This window comes from Oculina patagonica, chromosome 2 (assembly GCF_052425735.1).
Source record: "Oculina patagonica isolate OP01 chromosome 2, crgOcupat, whole genome shotgun sequence".
Taxonomy (NCBI): domain Eukaryota; kingdom Metazoa; phylum Cnidaria; class Anthozoa; order Scleractinia; family Oculinidae; genus Oculina; species Oculina patagonica.
In genome coordinates, this window is record NC_135759.1 from 8,453,980 (window position 1) to 8,470,700 (window position 16,721).

At 37.7% G+C, this 16,721-nt stretch overlaps 1 protein-coding gene and 1 long non-coding RNA gene across 2 annotated transcripts; both read right to left on the bottom strand.

The window, feature by feature from the left end:
• Positions 1–497: 497 nt before the first annotated feature.
• On the bottom strand, positions 498–4,364 carry LOC144642873 (uncharacterized). The gene is made up of 3 exons (XR_013568809.1): positions 3,747–4,364; positions 2,864–2,984; positions 498–1,361 (listed from the first exon to the last, which is right to left on the bottom strand). It is a non-coding gene; the product is annotated as an uncharacterized LOC144642873 (long non-coding RNA).
• Positions 4,365–4,711: 347 nt separating this feature from the next.
• Positions 4,712–11,096, bottom strand: LOC144641764 (acid-sensing ion channel 2-like). Its single transcript, XM_078500789.1, has 6 exons — positions 10,111–11,096; positions 9,667–9,829; positions 8,561–8,620; positions 7,776–7,989; positions 6,193–6,284; positions 4,712–5,811 (listed from the first exon to the last, which is right to left on the bottom strand). Exons 1-6 carry the CDS (start codon positions 11,029–11,031, stop codon positions 5,702–5,704), a joined length of 1,560 nt encoding a protein of 519 aa, XP_078356915.1. The 5' UTR covers positions 11,032–11,096; the 3' UTR covers positions 4,712–5,701.
• Positions 11,097–16,721: the final 5,625 nt, after the last annotated feature.

Below are 16,721 nucleotides of genomic sequence, written 5' to 3' on the forward strand. Positions count from 1 at the left end.
TTAATTTTGAATGGAAATGGCAGAGGTTATAGCTAATGGTTTACAGCATGTTGCCCAAACCAAGCTAACTCCAAGCAAACCGGAGTGAAAGCTAACCACAAGCAAACTAGAGTGAAAGCTAACCGCAAGCAAACCAGATGAATAAAGCTAACCGCGAGCAAACAGGGGTGAACCTAACTCCGGAAACAAAGAAGTGACATTCTGTCATTCCACCGAACAGGGTCACCCCATCCCCAACCCCCCCCCCCCCAAAAAAAAAAAAAAAAAAAGAAAAGAAGAAGATAGCACCTTGTTCACTTTTACATGTCTTTTGACTCCCCTTCCTCTTAAGGGGTTTCACTTCACTTACAGAAAAAAAGCAAAAATTCTGGGAAGCTAGAATATTGTTTGTGAGTCTCAAACTCAGTTTTGTTATTTGATTACCCAGAAAAAAAATAGAATCATGTCTGCTTGTGTATAAAACTATGCAAGAAAAAATATAACATCAATACTTTGACTACTCTTTTAAAAATTTGTTTGTATTATTGTCCACATCTTTATGGAGTCATGTTGCCCATTTGTCATGGAGTTCACAAAGTAAGCAAGTGAGTCACAATTTGGTTGCTACATGGTACCTTATGGATACTGCAAATTTTATCTGGCTTTAGAATATTTCACTTATTTTAAAAATATAGCTGTTCTTATAAATTGTACACAGCATACAATACATAAGAATGAAATTGGTAATGTATATTGCTTGCAATAACGGTTTTAAACTCACCTATACTTTAGAATTACAGTACCACCAGTTTCAGCATAACTAATCCAAATTCAAATAATTACATTGCTTTGTAACTCCACTACCTCCCCCAAAGTCAACCAAAGATCTTATCATATAATTAGACAACTACATGTAAGTCCTGTGTAGTTGAGGGCTCAAAACATTTGGACACTTGCAGGTCATGTTAACTTGCCAAACAGATTTTAGCTTGGTCACATGTGGTTTCTTACCAGTCAAAACATTGAAAATAGCAATTTTAAACTACCACCATTTCTGCTGTTACTGTTTTCGCTGCATATTTTTGAAAAGATCACTTCATAATGCCCTTGTTACATCTAACAAGATGTGAAAGTGACAGGTCAATCAAGAAGTCGTTTTCTGAAGTACACTGTAAATAGGTTAACATTTAAAATCTAAATTTTGCTTATTTGCAGCTTTTCTTGATTTTAATTTACATGTAATTTACTAGTCTCTTAAAAATAGCATCATGACGACACCCAAACATCGAGCTGGATTTAATCTTTCCTGTTTTCTATTTATGTCCTTGTCCTTGTCTGTTTTTGTGTCTGTGGCACTGCAAACTCTGCAACTCATGTTAACCCTGAAAAAAGTCAAATGCCACATATTAAATTAAAATTGATTAATTGTCATCAATATCAATAATTTATAAAACAAAACACTTAACTTGAGCTTGTTTAACTGAAGCCAAACCACTGGATGCAAAAGGATCCATTAGATATTTAACAGAGATGGATCAGCACAGACTATTTTTTTTACTGATAACTGCAAAGTCAACTAAATATTTTAATAAACTCAAAGCATCACTGCAAACCCTAACACCCCCTCTTACCGGTAATTAAAAGGTTTGGCCTTTAATCAACCCCCCTCCCCCTCCCGCTAGCCCTTTTGGAACTTCCATTGACCTTACATGGGATGGATCTGAATATTTGGGTTTTCCTTGGTATAAGAACCTGTGAAAAATGTCTGTTTTGAAGCTATTGTTTTCCTGCTCCATGTTGTTTTGAGGCTCTTTGATGCCTTGTTTCACTGGTTCATACACTGAGGATGAGCTGGCCATGGATTTCTGCCATAACCACACATTGGAATTTGTGAGGAGTTTGTGAGGGGAGGTGACATTCAAACCATTTAACCTTCCACAGTGAGGATAGGGTATAGATATTTTCTGGTACAAGATCTAGGCATTTCATGAAAACATACTTTTAGTGAAATATTAATTATTTAAATTGTCTACTAATACATTGTAGTTGTTTTGAATGTCATTGAAGAGAGACAAACTAACTCCCGAGTTAGGATTTCGAGTTAGGATTTCAAGTTGGATTTTTGAGTTGGATTTTCGAGTTGGATTTTTTTTGAGTTAGGATTACAAGTTGGATTTTCGAGTTGGATTTTTGAGTTAGGATTACTAGTTGGATTTTCCAGTTGGATTTCGAGTAAGGATTTCGAGTTGGATTTTCGAGTTGGATTTTCGAGTTAGGATTTCGAGTTGGATTTTCGAGTTAGGATTTCGAGTTGGATTTTTTTTGACAAAGCAAAACCCATTACAATTATTGAAAGCTAACCATAAACAGGCTAACTGGAGTGCATAGTAGGCTAACCAAAGTGAATAGTAGGCTAACAGGAGTGTGTAGTAGGCTAACCAGAGTGCATAGTAAGCTAACTGGCGTGTATAGTAGGCTAACCGGAGTGCTTAGTACGGTAAGCAACTTGAAAATCCAACTCGAAATCCTAACTCGAAATCTAACTCGAAATCCAACTCCAAAATCCAACTCGAAAATCCAACTCGAAAATCCAACTCGAAATCCTAACTTGAAATCCAACTCGAAATCTTAACTCGAAATCCAACTAGAAATCCAACTGGAAAATCGAACTCGTAAATCCAACTCAAAATCCTAACTCGAAATCCAATTTGAAATCCTAACTCGGTGAATAGGCAACCTCCATTGAGGAGTTGAATAATGAATGCAAATATTTCACAAAGTAAGAAGATCAGCAGCAACCAAATGCAGATTAAAGCAGATGGGTAAAAAAAGAACGAAACTGAATAAAAACATATTTCAATTATAACTAATATAAACTAGATACCTGATTTACTTTGCTGTTGTCCACTTTGCACAGAGCATTCTATACCAAGTTCAACAAAACTTGACTGTAGCCAGTAGGTATTGTTCATTCATTGCGGCTTAATGGCAGAATATAACACTACCTAAAAGAAGGATTGACATAATAATCTATTAAAAACCACCACACTAGCTCTAATTAATGGCCCTGTTTATAAAAAGAATTTATAAAAAATTCTGTCTTATTTAATGGATCTCATCAAATATAATAATATTAGCCTCTTTCGTTTATACACTCAGTGTAGTGACCCTTCCTTCCTACAATGGGATATTTAGCTTTTCTACTTGGAGATTTCTTGTTAACTTACTTGTATAGAAAAAACATTGCCATTGCAAAGATACACATTCAACACTGTCATGGTGATAGTCAATGTAAGTTTGCATACACAGCTGCATACAGTGTCTAAAATGGCATGAATTACAAGTAGAGCGAACAATTGTGTTTTATAAAATTACTCAAAATAATTAACTAAGATAGTTTTATGTGGAAATAAACTGAGTTTTTTTTTTGTTTCTGCTAAGGTGTGGTAAAAACGTGTCAACGCAAGAAATTCGCAACGTAACGATCTCTTAGCGTATTCGTCCACGACCCTAAAATAGTTCGTTCAAACGAATTCCAACAGCGAGTAAATAAGAATAAATAGATGAATTAAAAAAACTAAAACACTAAGTTTAGCTGGGAGTTTAAATAAAAACATTAAGTCATTAACAGCTCATGAATTAATCGGAGGCGAAGCGGCCGCAGTTTTTCGTATTATCCAACCGCGTAGTACATGTGTAAGCATATAATTACAGATTTTCACAAAAAACATGGACTTAGTGTATTCAGTAAAGTCAAAGTTTGTTACCTCATATTTGAAGTCGGAGAATGCTTGTCAATTCACAGCAATTCAGCAGGGCAAAGCTTTCAACCAGCTCATGAATTAATCGGAGGCGAAGCGGCCGCAGTTTTTCGTATTATTATCCAACCGCGTAGTACATGATATGTGTAAGCTATAAATTATAACTTACTCCAGCACCACCGACCTTTGAATTATCTGCGAAGGTCTATTTCAGCCTTTTCCATCCGTGTAGCTATTGACACTTCTTTTTTCCTTCACTTCAGTTAATTGCGTTTAGCTCAATTACTAGAGCTGGTCAGCCGCCGAAACGGTAGAAACTCGCTCGCTCTCCACCTGTGCCATTTTTTCGGATCTCCCCGTAAGCCCTTATCGTTTGCCATAACTTCCATGATGTGTAAAGCCTTTAGACGGGGTAGACCGAGAAATATTTACGTAGACATTTCTTTTTCCTGCTCGGTTTCTCCTTGTGCTTCGTTCAGCTTTCAAACTGACCGGGTTGTTCACTTTGTCCTTCATGTAAATCTAAATGGACTGACCATGGAAAAGTACTTGCGCCCGCGGACCAATAGCAATGCTATCACTTGGTCAGCGGTCAACTTCAAAAAAACACGCGTCCTTGACTAGTTCTAAACCTGAGCCCGCGATATGGTCATGTGATACTGGTCAGCGGATATGTTGTTTTGACAGCTGTCAATTGACCATAAAATGGATGTCCAATATCAAAGATCTTAGTCGATTACCTCACTCATTTCTGGTTAACGAAGGAGGCAGAAGATTGTCTCCCCCTCCCCCCTCTGCTTGGGTTGCCTTGGGACTCCCCTCCCCCTCCCCGAGAGTCTGTACGCGCGCGCGGTCGGGCGTACGCACCAAATTTTTTCGGCCTCCTGGGTTTACAAAAATTCTCTCGTACCCGCATTACCCATGGTGCTCCGCTCCGCGCGCTGGCGCGCGCTGAGGAGCTCCGCTATTAAACACAATTAATTATAAATGAAAGAATGTTTTTCCCATTACGTTATACAGTACATACAGTAATTGTTACAATACAATAACTTTGAAAGGAAGACTAAAGAAACCCAGAGAGCCTCTACAATACAGTCTCCCTGTAGTTAAACTTAAGATTTATTAAAATTCATTCAAATTGTATCAGTGAAATAGGCATTACAATAATCAATCTTAAATAATAAGGAAAAAGCATCGTTATCTCCCAGTGCTTTATTACTGACAGCCCCAACAGTTTCTGATATATGATTCAGTGCAAAAAGCGATACATGTAATATATTATAGTAATATACTAGGCTATAATTATTATATCTAAGGACTATAACAAGTGCGACCAACTAATTTAGCTGGACTTTATTTAATAGACTCCGCGAGCCTCGGGAAGGGAAACGGAAACTTCTCCTCCTTATTTCCAAAAGAGATATAATATCAATATTTTTTGTCGATTTAGAGGTCATCGCACGTCAATTACAATTATTGCAATAACCTCTCAATTTCAAAATATGCTACATTTATATTTTTAACTCAAAATTTAAAAATATTTAAAAATGTTTAAAAATTATAGCAATGCTGTAGTGAAAGGAACGTTAACAAAATATTATTTAAACCCAAAAGCTAACCCAGAAAACTCTCGTATATCTGTGAACAGCAGTAGGTCAAAAAACCTGCTATCATGGAAACGAAAAGCCACTTTAATTTAGCAATAATGTTAACGTGTGCAAAATGTATCCATGTTTCCACGCTAACAGCTAGCTCACATATATGTTTACCACTCGAAGCTCTGATGGAAATGCGCCATGTTCATGGTGCTCTTCAAGCCGTGTCCACTAACACCGCTTCAGGCTTTATTGCCTATTTGTGGACTCGCCAAAAAAAGAAAGACAAATAAATACAGAACTACCCGTTTGCAATAATAAATGTTGCTAATAATGCTACTTTCTATATTCTCTTTTTCAAGCTTCTTATTGTTTGCAAACTAAAAAGAATATTTTCCTGATGGCGAACTCGACAAATTCGAGAATTGTCAGGATGCTCATTCCGAGAAAGAGACCAAAGTTTCCTCCCAAATTTGCTGAAAAAAAAAAATCAAAAGGATTAATAAATGATACATTATGCTTTTTCGAATTCGTTCATGATCATAAATTAAAAAGTCCATATATGGGGATAAACAGGCCAATTTCGAAACATTAAAAGCAACACCTTGGCTCCAAGGCTGGAAAGGAAATATTACAGAAAGAAATATAAGGGAATTTTGCCCCACTCTTTTTGAATGGTACCATTTAAATGACCTTCCTTTAGCTATTCGTACCATGCCAACAAAAAAAACACTTTTTTATAAAGCACTTTATCAGTTTTATTTTGCTTATTACCCACTCGTACTTCTTAGTTACATACTTCTTCCTCTTTTATGTAAAGTAGACGTATTTTAATCGATCCCACAAACTCGACCTACCTATCAAAGTCCACCCCTCGAAAACCGGAGTTTGTTTAATCTCATCATAGCTCATATCTTGGAAATAGATGTCCAAAGAAATTATGTTGTCACTGTAAAGAAAAAACGATAAATTAAAGGCAGAATGTTTTGATATAAATAAGTATAAACCACAAATTCCGAGAAAAGATTGCGTTTCGCGCAAGTCTATTCAACTCCAATCCATAAATGTTCCAATTATTGCTCATTTGTTGTCCCAGAGCAGACCTAAATAACCCTCGGATGTACAAGGAAATTTAATATCTCCGTCGTGGTACAGGGGGAAGGGGGGATGAAACCCCTGCCCAGGGTTTTCGTTCTATTAAGGCGCAGTTAATTTTTTTTTTTGCTCTGAGTAGAAACCCCTTAGCTTAGTTTATAAGCTGACATATTTTTTATTGGCTGTGACATCAAATGACGTCAATGACATAATTAGAGCCGCCATCTTGGATCTGCCATCTTTAAATTCACCTATTTCTTAAAAAGTCAGAAGATAACGAAAATTGATGCAAAATCAACCGGAATGCTTGTAGAATGTAAAATTGAACAAATCGTAGAAATTTGCTTCAAAAAAACTCGAAAAGATCTTGGCCAGACGATCATGGCAACGTCAAACATCATGGACACATGGCTGACATATCAAAATTTCCGCAAGGAATAAAAGAACAGCTACTGAAAGTTTCAGCATTTGTCACGTTGCTGTACAAAGAACGCTTAGAAACATTTAATAACCTTTTTGTTTTCTTAAAATGTAGCTTTGTTTCGTTTTGATTGCGTGATTTTAAATTATCCTTTTTTGGCTAGCCGCACAAAGAGTTGTTTCAATTTAGTTTCCTTTACGTCATAGAAGTATATTAGGTCTTTTTCCACGCGAACATTTCAGTTTTAAGGAGTTGTCCCTGGAGTAAAGAGGAGTTTATAGGAGTATTTCGGAGTTTTTTACAACTTGGAGTTTTCTCACCCCCGGAGTCAAGATCAGACGTAAGTCACGATCGTTAGTTTATATTAGTTTTTGTCGTATTTTCTGTCGTCAAATTTGTATTTAGCTCGTTTCTTTAGCTTAGACAATCGTGCTTTTCTTTTTAGTTTTTACCGCAAGTGTTGTAACAAGTCGGCTAGCCTGATTCTCGAATAAGTCCAATAAACGTGTTTAAGAGTCTACTGTCCGTCCTGTACTTCACTGTGGTTGACCTGGCGAACCCAATTACGCTACACCCCGTGTCTGCCGTGCTGGGAACGCGACAGCATTGTAGATCTTCTTTTCAAGGAGGCGTGGTGACCGAATGGTTAGCGCTTTTGACTTCGAACACTGGCCGGGCTCACCGTCTTGTGTTCTTTACCCTTTTATCAGCTTTCTCTCATTTAGCTCGATGAGCACCGGAAACCCGACAACCTATGGGGAAAAATTCAACGGGCTAGGGGATATCCTTCGAATGGCTCACATATCATCCAAGAGAGGAAACCTTATCCTTAGACACCCCAGACAAAAAATGGAGATATGTTCCAAAGTGTGTTGGTGATTAAGGCCAAAGCGCAGAAAGTTTCTCCTCAACACCAATACTTACTCTATGTACGCCATCTTCTCCGGAACTGACAATTTCAGGAAATGTTCGTAGAATGGAAAATCCTTTGTAACGTTCACAGATGAATTTAATTTTTGAATGAAAACATTCCTCTGTAGACCGGCATATGACAAAGAAGTTTCATACTCGATGTGTTCGCATGGCTGCGTGCACTTTTCCTCACACTCATCCATTTCTTCAGATGCCCCAAACGCTTCTAAATATGTGAAAATAAACGGATAAAACAATAATTGCACAAATATTGTTGACAAACAATTAACTTAAATGTGACACAAAATCGTAAAAGGGTTTGGGTGACTGACCGACCCACCTACAGACTGACTGAGTGAGTGAGTGACTGACTGACTGACTGACCGACCGACCAACCTCCGCCGCCGCCGCCGCCGCGCGCACCGACCGACCGACCGACCGACCGACCGACCGACCGACCGACCGACTGACAGAGGCACGGACGGACTGACTGACGGACAGATGAATTCACTGAGAGACGGCGGCAGGATGGACGGACGGACGGCCGAGACCTACGGATAGACAGACGGACGGACGGACAGACAGACTTACTGAATGGCGGGCGATCCAGCTTACACAGGCTGGTTTGCTAGATGACTGGCTGGCTGGCTCATTTATTAACTCACTTATCTACAAACCGACAGACTAACAGGCCGACTTTCTACCGAGCGGGTTGTTTAATAAACATTGCTTCGTTTTCCCAATAATCCATAATTTCACCCGTTAGAGAGCAAAATATGTAATAAATCAAAACTTACTGTATGCAGGAAGCATGCACAGCACTGTATCATTTGGGGCACAGAGTGGAAATTCTAGATCTAAAAAAGAATCATGGATAAAGATATAATATTATGTTGTCATTCTCTAGTGGAATAACTTGCTAAATATTCCAAGAAAAAGGTCTTTGAGAAGAGCAAGAGAGAATAGTTATATAAGCTCGGTAAGTAAAGCTACTGTTAAGTGGCATTAAGTTACTATTAGTTAATTTTTCGCATTTAATCTCGCCGTCAGATTTATACTACAATAAAGTTACAACAGCAACTACCCAATTTAATTCTCGGATTAAGCAGCCTTTTTTTCCATCGCTAGGTTAGGGCGGTCAAACTTCAGGGTGTCGTTCTTTTTGAGTACGAGCTAACATGTGTACAATATGTCAGCAAATCCAGCGCAAGGAAAATAATAAAAGTTTTTTTTTTCAATATATTAGAGCTGAAACGATGAATGTTGTTGAAAATAGTGTTGATTACATTTCAAAAATAAATAAATACTTTTGGACTAAAATACCTTTTTAAACAAAATTGTTGCATCTGTTTTTTTTTTCTTCATAGTTTTCGAAAACAAGTTTAGCTGCATTTGAGGTTGCGACAATTGCAGGGTCTCGTTCTTAGGAGCGCGCTATTTTCCGGATTTGCTAACAATCATTCAAAAACTCATAATTCATCAAGAAAATTAAAAGTAAATAAATGTTTTTTGAGTGTATTTATATCTGATAAAGACACGGCTAAATTTTATGTCCAATTTTCTTGGCCAAAATAACCCAAAATCTAAATATATAAGTGTAAGAATGAAAATAGTTCAACATCAGAGGTTTTTGAAGCCGTTCAATAAACTCGCATTTCTGCTGTGCCTCGTGTTTTAAATTTGATAAAGCAAGAGCTGCTTACTTAAATGTTTTTGCTACTTCATATTAATATCAGAACTTTACCGAGAGCTAGTACAAGCATTCCCTGATGAACAATTGAATTCTAATCCTGTAGAAAGAAAGACGCATCTCAAGTACTTTTTGGAAACTCATTTGAAAACTAAATCCGATTATTCTGTCCCCTTCCTCACTTATATATGTTAGTTGCTTTACAACTCTCACCTTCATATTCTATAGGGCGGCAACCACATTTTTTGGTTACGAACTCGCTCAGGCACTGCATCAAACAGGCGGGTTTTGAATACTTATAACGAGTGTTCTTGAACATGTCCAGGCTTTTGTTTGGAGTGCATTCGGTTGAGAAGGGCGACTTCAAGCTCTTTATCTATGAAGAGATAAATCTAAGGTGTACTGCAATCGATAGAGTCTTGGATTAAATAAGGACAATAAGCCTGGTGAAAGCGATTATAGCTCGAGTGCCATTTATGGCGACAAATTGAACTGTACAATATTCTCACAAAGAAGCATTTGAAAAGAAGCATTTGTTTTTAGTTTTGCAGGTTCATAAGTCTATTAGAAACTAAGTGACGACAATTATTAAAAAAAAAGTAAAACGGACTTCTATAAAATGTATGATTTGATCGAGCAAATTTGTTTTCAGATTACCTCTCTCCTCTTTATGGCGCATAGTGTACGAACGCCTGGCTGAACATTGAAACCAAACTGTTCCATGTAAGGAAAAGTGTCTTGATCGTGTATGAGTACTGTAAACCCAGCAAATGGGTAAAACGGATTATCAAGGTAACTGTCTCTTTCGATGTTCAGCAACAGCTTCAATCCGTTCAGGTGACCAGCCATAGCGGCATTTATCACAGGATAACCATCATGTCCGGAGTTAAACGTGTAACATTGACCGTATAACGAACTTGTAAACGAGGTAAAGTTCTCAGCCCCACAAACTACGCCGTTTATGTAGCAAGAATCAAACAGCGAACGTGGTAGGAGCATTTCTTCGATTTGATGACTAAAGGCTTTAAGATAGATATCTTCAGGAGCTTCGCCATAGAAACGCCAAAACAACTCCTCATGGCGTTTTTTTGACTCGTTATTAAACACATCCTTCGATCCCGCCAACATCTTTGCATAAACGTTCAGTTTGCTTTCGATATCTTCGTTGCTTGCGTTCATTGCCTTTTGGGAGTCCATGTACCTTCGCCGGTTCAGAATGTTGTAATTGCAAAGTGTCACTGCGGGAAATGTTAAATTCATGTTCTTCTTTGCGATCTTTTTTGTTATCTTCGTGTTAAAGGGTCGTTGCCCAAAAGCATGTATAGTTTGAGAAACTTGATAGATGCAAAAACCAAAGCATGATATGACAGCCAATGTCCAAACAAGTCTTCTGAAAACGTTTCCAACAAACAAAAATCGAGCACCGTGTAGGGATGTGTCTTCGGCAAAGGACCTCAAGGTTTCAGGTTCGTTTTGGCGGCCTCTGTTAGATTTCAATTCCGTGTTTACATCCTGTCCTTCACTAGCACTTATTTCAGCACTTTGAATCTTATTTTTCTCTCGCATCACAAAAGCCATCCTTTTTTCAAAATCGGTAGTTATTTTTCTTCCTTAAAACTACACGAAAGAAAAGCGAAATAGCGTGAGAGGTTTTTAAATAGATAGTGACGCTCTTGTCTTCCCAAAGAACTTCGTTAATTATTGATAAAGGTTGCGAGACAATTAAGTCTCGATAATTATATATTCCATTTTTACAATTTTTCAAATGAAAACGACATATTATAATTAATAACCAATGCAATGCACACTGAGTACTAAGTTTAGTTACATATACTCCCTTGAAGCTTGGGCAATAGCGGCATGTTTAAATATGTTAAAAGTACAACATAGAAGAAAACCTTTTTTTAAGTTAACAATTAAACATCATTATCGAAACCCAGTTCAAATAGTGAGTTAGATTATTGTAAAAGAAAGAGTAAACAATATATGAAAAGTAATTAAAAATATATTGTCACTGCAGGAATAAAATCAATTTAACGGAATTTACATATTCCAGTAGAACAATGCTGTGAATTGAAAATTTCAACGGATACACTATGTGCAACGCTTACTGCAAAAAGTTAATAAGTAGTAAGTAAATTAATATCATACAAAAAACTTCTTGTATGATATAAATCCATAGAAATGACTTTCAAAGCGAGCTACAAGAAATTGATTATCAAACACGAAGTGTAGTAACAATGAATATAATGACAATGCATAATATAATAAACAACATATAGTAAGGTAAAAATAAACCAACATTAAAAAGAAGTTGAATTTAGCTTGCGGAATAGATGACAGAGTAAGCAAACAGGCCTAGAAATACATTTTGCTCTTTTGGTGAAAACAAGTGTTTAAAAAAAGATGGAACACCGAGTAAAAGTTGGCAATGGTCACATAATGATATGAAGCAACAAAATAATGATGTGTAACGTATATTTCATTAATATTAATATTAAAACATTTTTTAATGACAACAATGTAATGGCGATCGCGAAGTTTGAACTGAAGCAGCGTCAAACAACAGGTACCTATCGCGCGAGCAACATCAGACGACTAGCAGGTTTATGTAGCCAGCAATAAACAGCCTTCTTTTACACAAAATTAACCCTATTCAGACCGGGCTTTTTTGGACCTTCTCAGACCGGGGGAGGGGGGGGGGGGCGGGCTTCCGAAGAAAATCGGCGCTTATTTCAGGAACAAATTTAGCATATCCACTTAAAAATAAATGTTATAAACTCGAAATAACGCACACTACTTATCATGAGGATGCAAATTAAAATGTAAAGTGCATGTAAACAAATTACGTACTTGAAAATCTTGCTCGTTGTCATTTTATAATTAGTGTAAAATGATCGGATAAGAGAAAACAGTTCCCGCGCTTCGGTCATTTACCGCATTTATGTTTTACCCCCTCGTTATGTCTTGGCGTGCCACTTTTTCGATTTTTTCACCCTCAGGAACTTGTGAAGGGTGACCCATCCCTAAGTTTTTGAGTCTAATGCTTGCGTGCGCTATGCGCATGCGCATTAGACTCTTTGTTATATGAAAAAAGCTGTTAGCAATCCCAAGGGAATGGTTCGGGATCGATAATCGTTCGCTGTAATGTAGAAAACAATGATCAGCTGCAAGAACGGGCTCCGGACGGACACGCACGATTAGTTTCAATTAAAAACAGCCAATCAGCGACACGTGTTCCCACGCATAATTAAAAGTTCTTTCTCAAGTCACGATTATTCAACACTTGAACGGGACTCTGTAAAGTGCGGATACGGACGGCGGATGCGGACGGCGGATGGCGGACGGCGGACGACGGACGGCGGACGGCGGATGGCAAAAAAAAAAAATTCAATAAATAAAATAAAATTCAAAAAAATAAAAAAATAAAAAATAATTAAAATTATTTTTTCTCAAAGGGTTCTTCTGATTGGTTCACAGCGCGGGCAAGGTTCTCCTATCTCTTCCCACAGGCCACGGTAACGCTTTCGTGAGTTTCATTTCGCGGCGAGACGAACGAACCCATGACAGTTTTGCTCTCCAAAATCGATGTAGTTGCTCACAAACCGATTTTTGAAAGGGAAAATAAGCAGTGGAATTGAAGGCCTTGAAGTTCTCCAAAAGGCGAGTATTCATTCTCCATATTGACAAAGTGAAGTTATAGTTTTATGACCGTGGTTTGTCAATCGTTGTTTGTGTATTCGCACTGATTTCACGCCATTGCGGTTAACTGCAAGTCGGCGCTTTACAGACTCGATTTATCCTTTCAAACGCCTTGCTTCTCTGCTACTTTTCTCCAAACTCGAATACTACTTATCGCCATTCAAGAAAATGAGAACAGTCAAATTATTTCTCGGAATATTGTGCCTTGTGCAGGCGACCGAAGTACATAAGCTTATTTCAGCTTCATTCAAGCTTCCCTTTGCAAACTATTTATCAAAACAAAATACTGTGGAAATCAACATTGACGTTTTTGACTCGTTAAATACAAATCCCAGCCTGCAAATAAATATATATACTACCATTTTCATTTTTGGAGCGACCGTGAAAGGCAAACTTTTTTTGCGTTTTCTCACGTGTAAAACATTCAAGTTTGTCTAGACAAACTGTCGCGTTTTACAAGTAAACCATTCAACGTGGGTGTCGGTAAAACGCCGACTCGGGTCGGGGCCGGGGCCGAGGTTGGGGTCAATTTTTTAATTATTTTTTTTTTAATTGACTGATTCACTGAAAAATTCACAGAAAAAATATAAAGTTTATCAGTTAGCGTGTGGGTCATTTCGAGTTGAAAAAAAGGAGCATTTTCTTCACAAATTCGGCACAAATCTTGATCCTTATAAGATCAAGAGTAAGAGAAGCATTTTAGTTGAGGTCTAACAGGCGAGAGGTTAAATTTAACTTTTACAGTTTAGCGATAAGATGTTGTTTACTTCTCTGTAATCGAATATTTTACACCCGCTTATAATGTTACGTGCATAGCTATCTTTTTACGTCCGTCTTTCGACATCATCTTTCGACAGCATCTTTCGACGTGCTGTTTGAAATGAGCCAATTAACACCGATGGATACCCTTGTTGGTTTCACCCACAAGGTCAAAAGGTCATTCTAGTGGGCTGTAATTGGCGGACTTCGATCCGTGTTGTTTGTTTTTTTTGTAATGATTCGATTTAGCGCCCGGGGCGCTTATTTACTTTTGGCACCTCAAGGGTGGGCGCTTATTCGTGACAGGGCGCTTATTCGGGACAGGGCGCTTATTTAATTTTTTGAGAAACAACCAAATGTTCGAAACTTTTACTTTTATAAAAATTAAAATAACTAACAATAACAGAAACAGTAAGAGTAACAAATTGTTGAAAGTTCAGTTACTTTTAAAAGGATTGTTCATTTTAGCAGTAAATATATACATGTACGGTACGGTGAATGTTCATGAGTTCACTTTTCGACGTCGATGACTTCAGTAGGGGCAGTTATCCACAATAGGAACGCTTATAATTATAAGAATGGGGGCGCTTATTAGAATGGGGGCGCTTATTAGAATGGGGGCGCTTATTGACAAAAACACATTCGAAGGCGGGCGCTTATTTGGAAGGGGGCGCTTATTGGAAGGAGGGCGCTAAATCGAATCATTACGGTAACCGCTATGCACTAACACTGAAAGCGGGTGTGCTACTTTCTCGTCAGCATAACCTCAATTAAAATGTCGTTCCGCATTTCGGTCACGCAAATTGGAGAAATGGCTAGATACCTCCACTTATATTTAAAACAATAACAGAATTTAGAAACTTAAAGATTGCGAGACATGTTAGTGCGAGCTTCGCTGTCTAAACAAAACAATTCTGCTTCCTTATAAATATTTTTTTGGATACGAAAGGCGGCTTTATTTTAACGGTATAAACCTGAATTAATTTTCTCTTGCTACACAAACGCATGGGCAATAAGATTTTAACCTAAGAAAAGTTTATGCTGTCTTGGCGAGGAGATAGCGCTCAGAAAGAAGTCGGCAGAGAATTCTATCCGCCAAGCTGTCGCCTGTTAGACCACAAATTTCTTCTTTTATACTCTTGATCTTATAAGGATCAAGATTTGTGCCGAATTTGTGAAAAAAATGCTCTTTTTTAGTGCAGAATGCACTATTGTGATGGTTTGTTGGGGCTGTCGTCCGCTAACCCGCTAGTACGCTAACGTGTAAACTTTAATAGTCAATTAATTAATTAATATCAATTAATTAATTATTCCTGTGGAGGGGGTTGGGGTGGGAGCACCTGACCATACCCCCCAAGTAAAACGTGGAGCACATCTACGTTACTTTTATATGAGGATCTCAAAGGTATATATTTGTTTCAGTAAAACCTTTGCTCTCCTTGTGGTACTACTCAACGTAATTTACACCAAACGCATGCGCAGATTAGTCTACGTTGTTTTCTGGAATTATCATGAACATCGCTTGTATTGCATGTTTGCGGTAGGCTTCCTGCAGACTTCTTGGCGCCAAGTAAAAACCGCAAATTAATTAAATTAGATTTTGAGACTTTCAAAGCGCTTTCGTTATTAGGTATGCAAAAACTTGCACCGGGGTTTTCGGCGTGAACACCTGATAACCAGGAAACAAATATCCTAGCTGTACTGCGTTTTAACAAACCTGTCGAAAAATATGTTTTTTGATTAGATTTGTTTCTTTAGTTGTTGAGTATCGTCTTTCGTGCAGTCTAAACCGTAACTTAATTAAATTAAACAAATGTCATCGATGCCGCCGTAAAACAAACAAAAAACAAAAGTTTCATGTTATCGCATTTTCAAGGAAGACAAAAGTATTTTGTTACAAACGAACAAAAGTGTCGTGTTATGTTTGCAAAGATTAGCGTAAGGAACACCTGGGAAAGAATACAAGTAGCCTGTGAACAGTTTTTCCGAAAGTAAAATAAAGCAAATAAACACGATCATATATAAAACATCATACTTTCAATTGTTCCATATTGCATTCTGCACTTACCAAATCATCGAGATTTTTTCGACTCGAAATGACCCACACGCTAATATAAACTTTATATTTTTTCTGTGAATTTTTCAGTGAATCAGTCAATTAAAAAAAAATAATTAAAAAATTGACCCCAACCTCGGCCCCGGCCCCGACCCGAGTCGGCGTTTTACCAACACCCACGTTGAATGGTTTACTTGTAAAACGCGACAGTTTGTCTAGACAAACTTGAATGTTTTACACGTGAGAAAACGCAAAAAAAGTTTGCCTTTCACGGTCGCTCCAAAAATGAAAATGGTAGTATATATATTTATTTGCAGGCTGGGATTTGTATTTAACGAGTCAAAAACGTCAATGTTGATTTCCACAGTATTTTGTTTTGATAAATAGTTTGCAAAGGGAAGCTTGAATGAAGCTGAAATAAGCTTATGTACTTCGGTCGCCTGCACAAGGCACAATATTCCGAGAATTAATTTGACTGTTCTCATTTTCTTGAATGGCGATAAGTAGTATTCGAGTTTGGAGAAAAGTAGCAGAGAAGCAAGGCGTTTGAAAGGATAAATCGAGTCTGTAAAGCGCCGACTTGCAGTTAACCGCAATGGCGTGAAATCAGTGCGAATACACAAACAACGATTGACAAACCACGGTCATAAAACTATAACTTCACTTTGTCAATATGGAGAATGAATACTCGCCTTTTGGAGAACTTCAAGGCCTTCAATTCCACTGCTTATTTTCCCTTTCAAAAATCGGT

Excerpts from the sequence above, each read along its gene's own strand:
- LOC144641764 (XM_078500789.1), bottom strand. The coding sequence starts at position 11,031 with ATGGCTTTTGTGATGCGAGAGAAAAATAAGATTCAAAGTGCTGAAATA. Across the intron at positions 7,990-8,560 it reads GTGCATGCTTCCTGCATACA|AAGCGTTTGGGGCATCTGAA; the intron begins GTAAGTTTTGAT and ends TCACATATTTAG. Across the intron at positions 6,285-7,775 it reads GAGAAGATGGCGTACATAGA|TGACAACATAATTTCTTTGG; the intron begins GTAAGTATTGGT and ends TTTTCTTTACAG.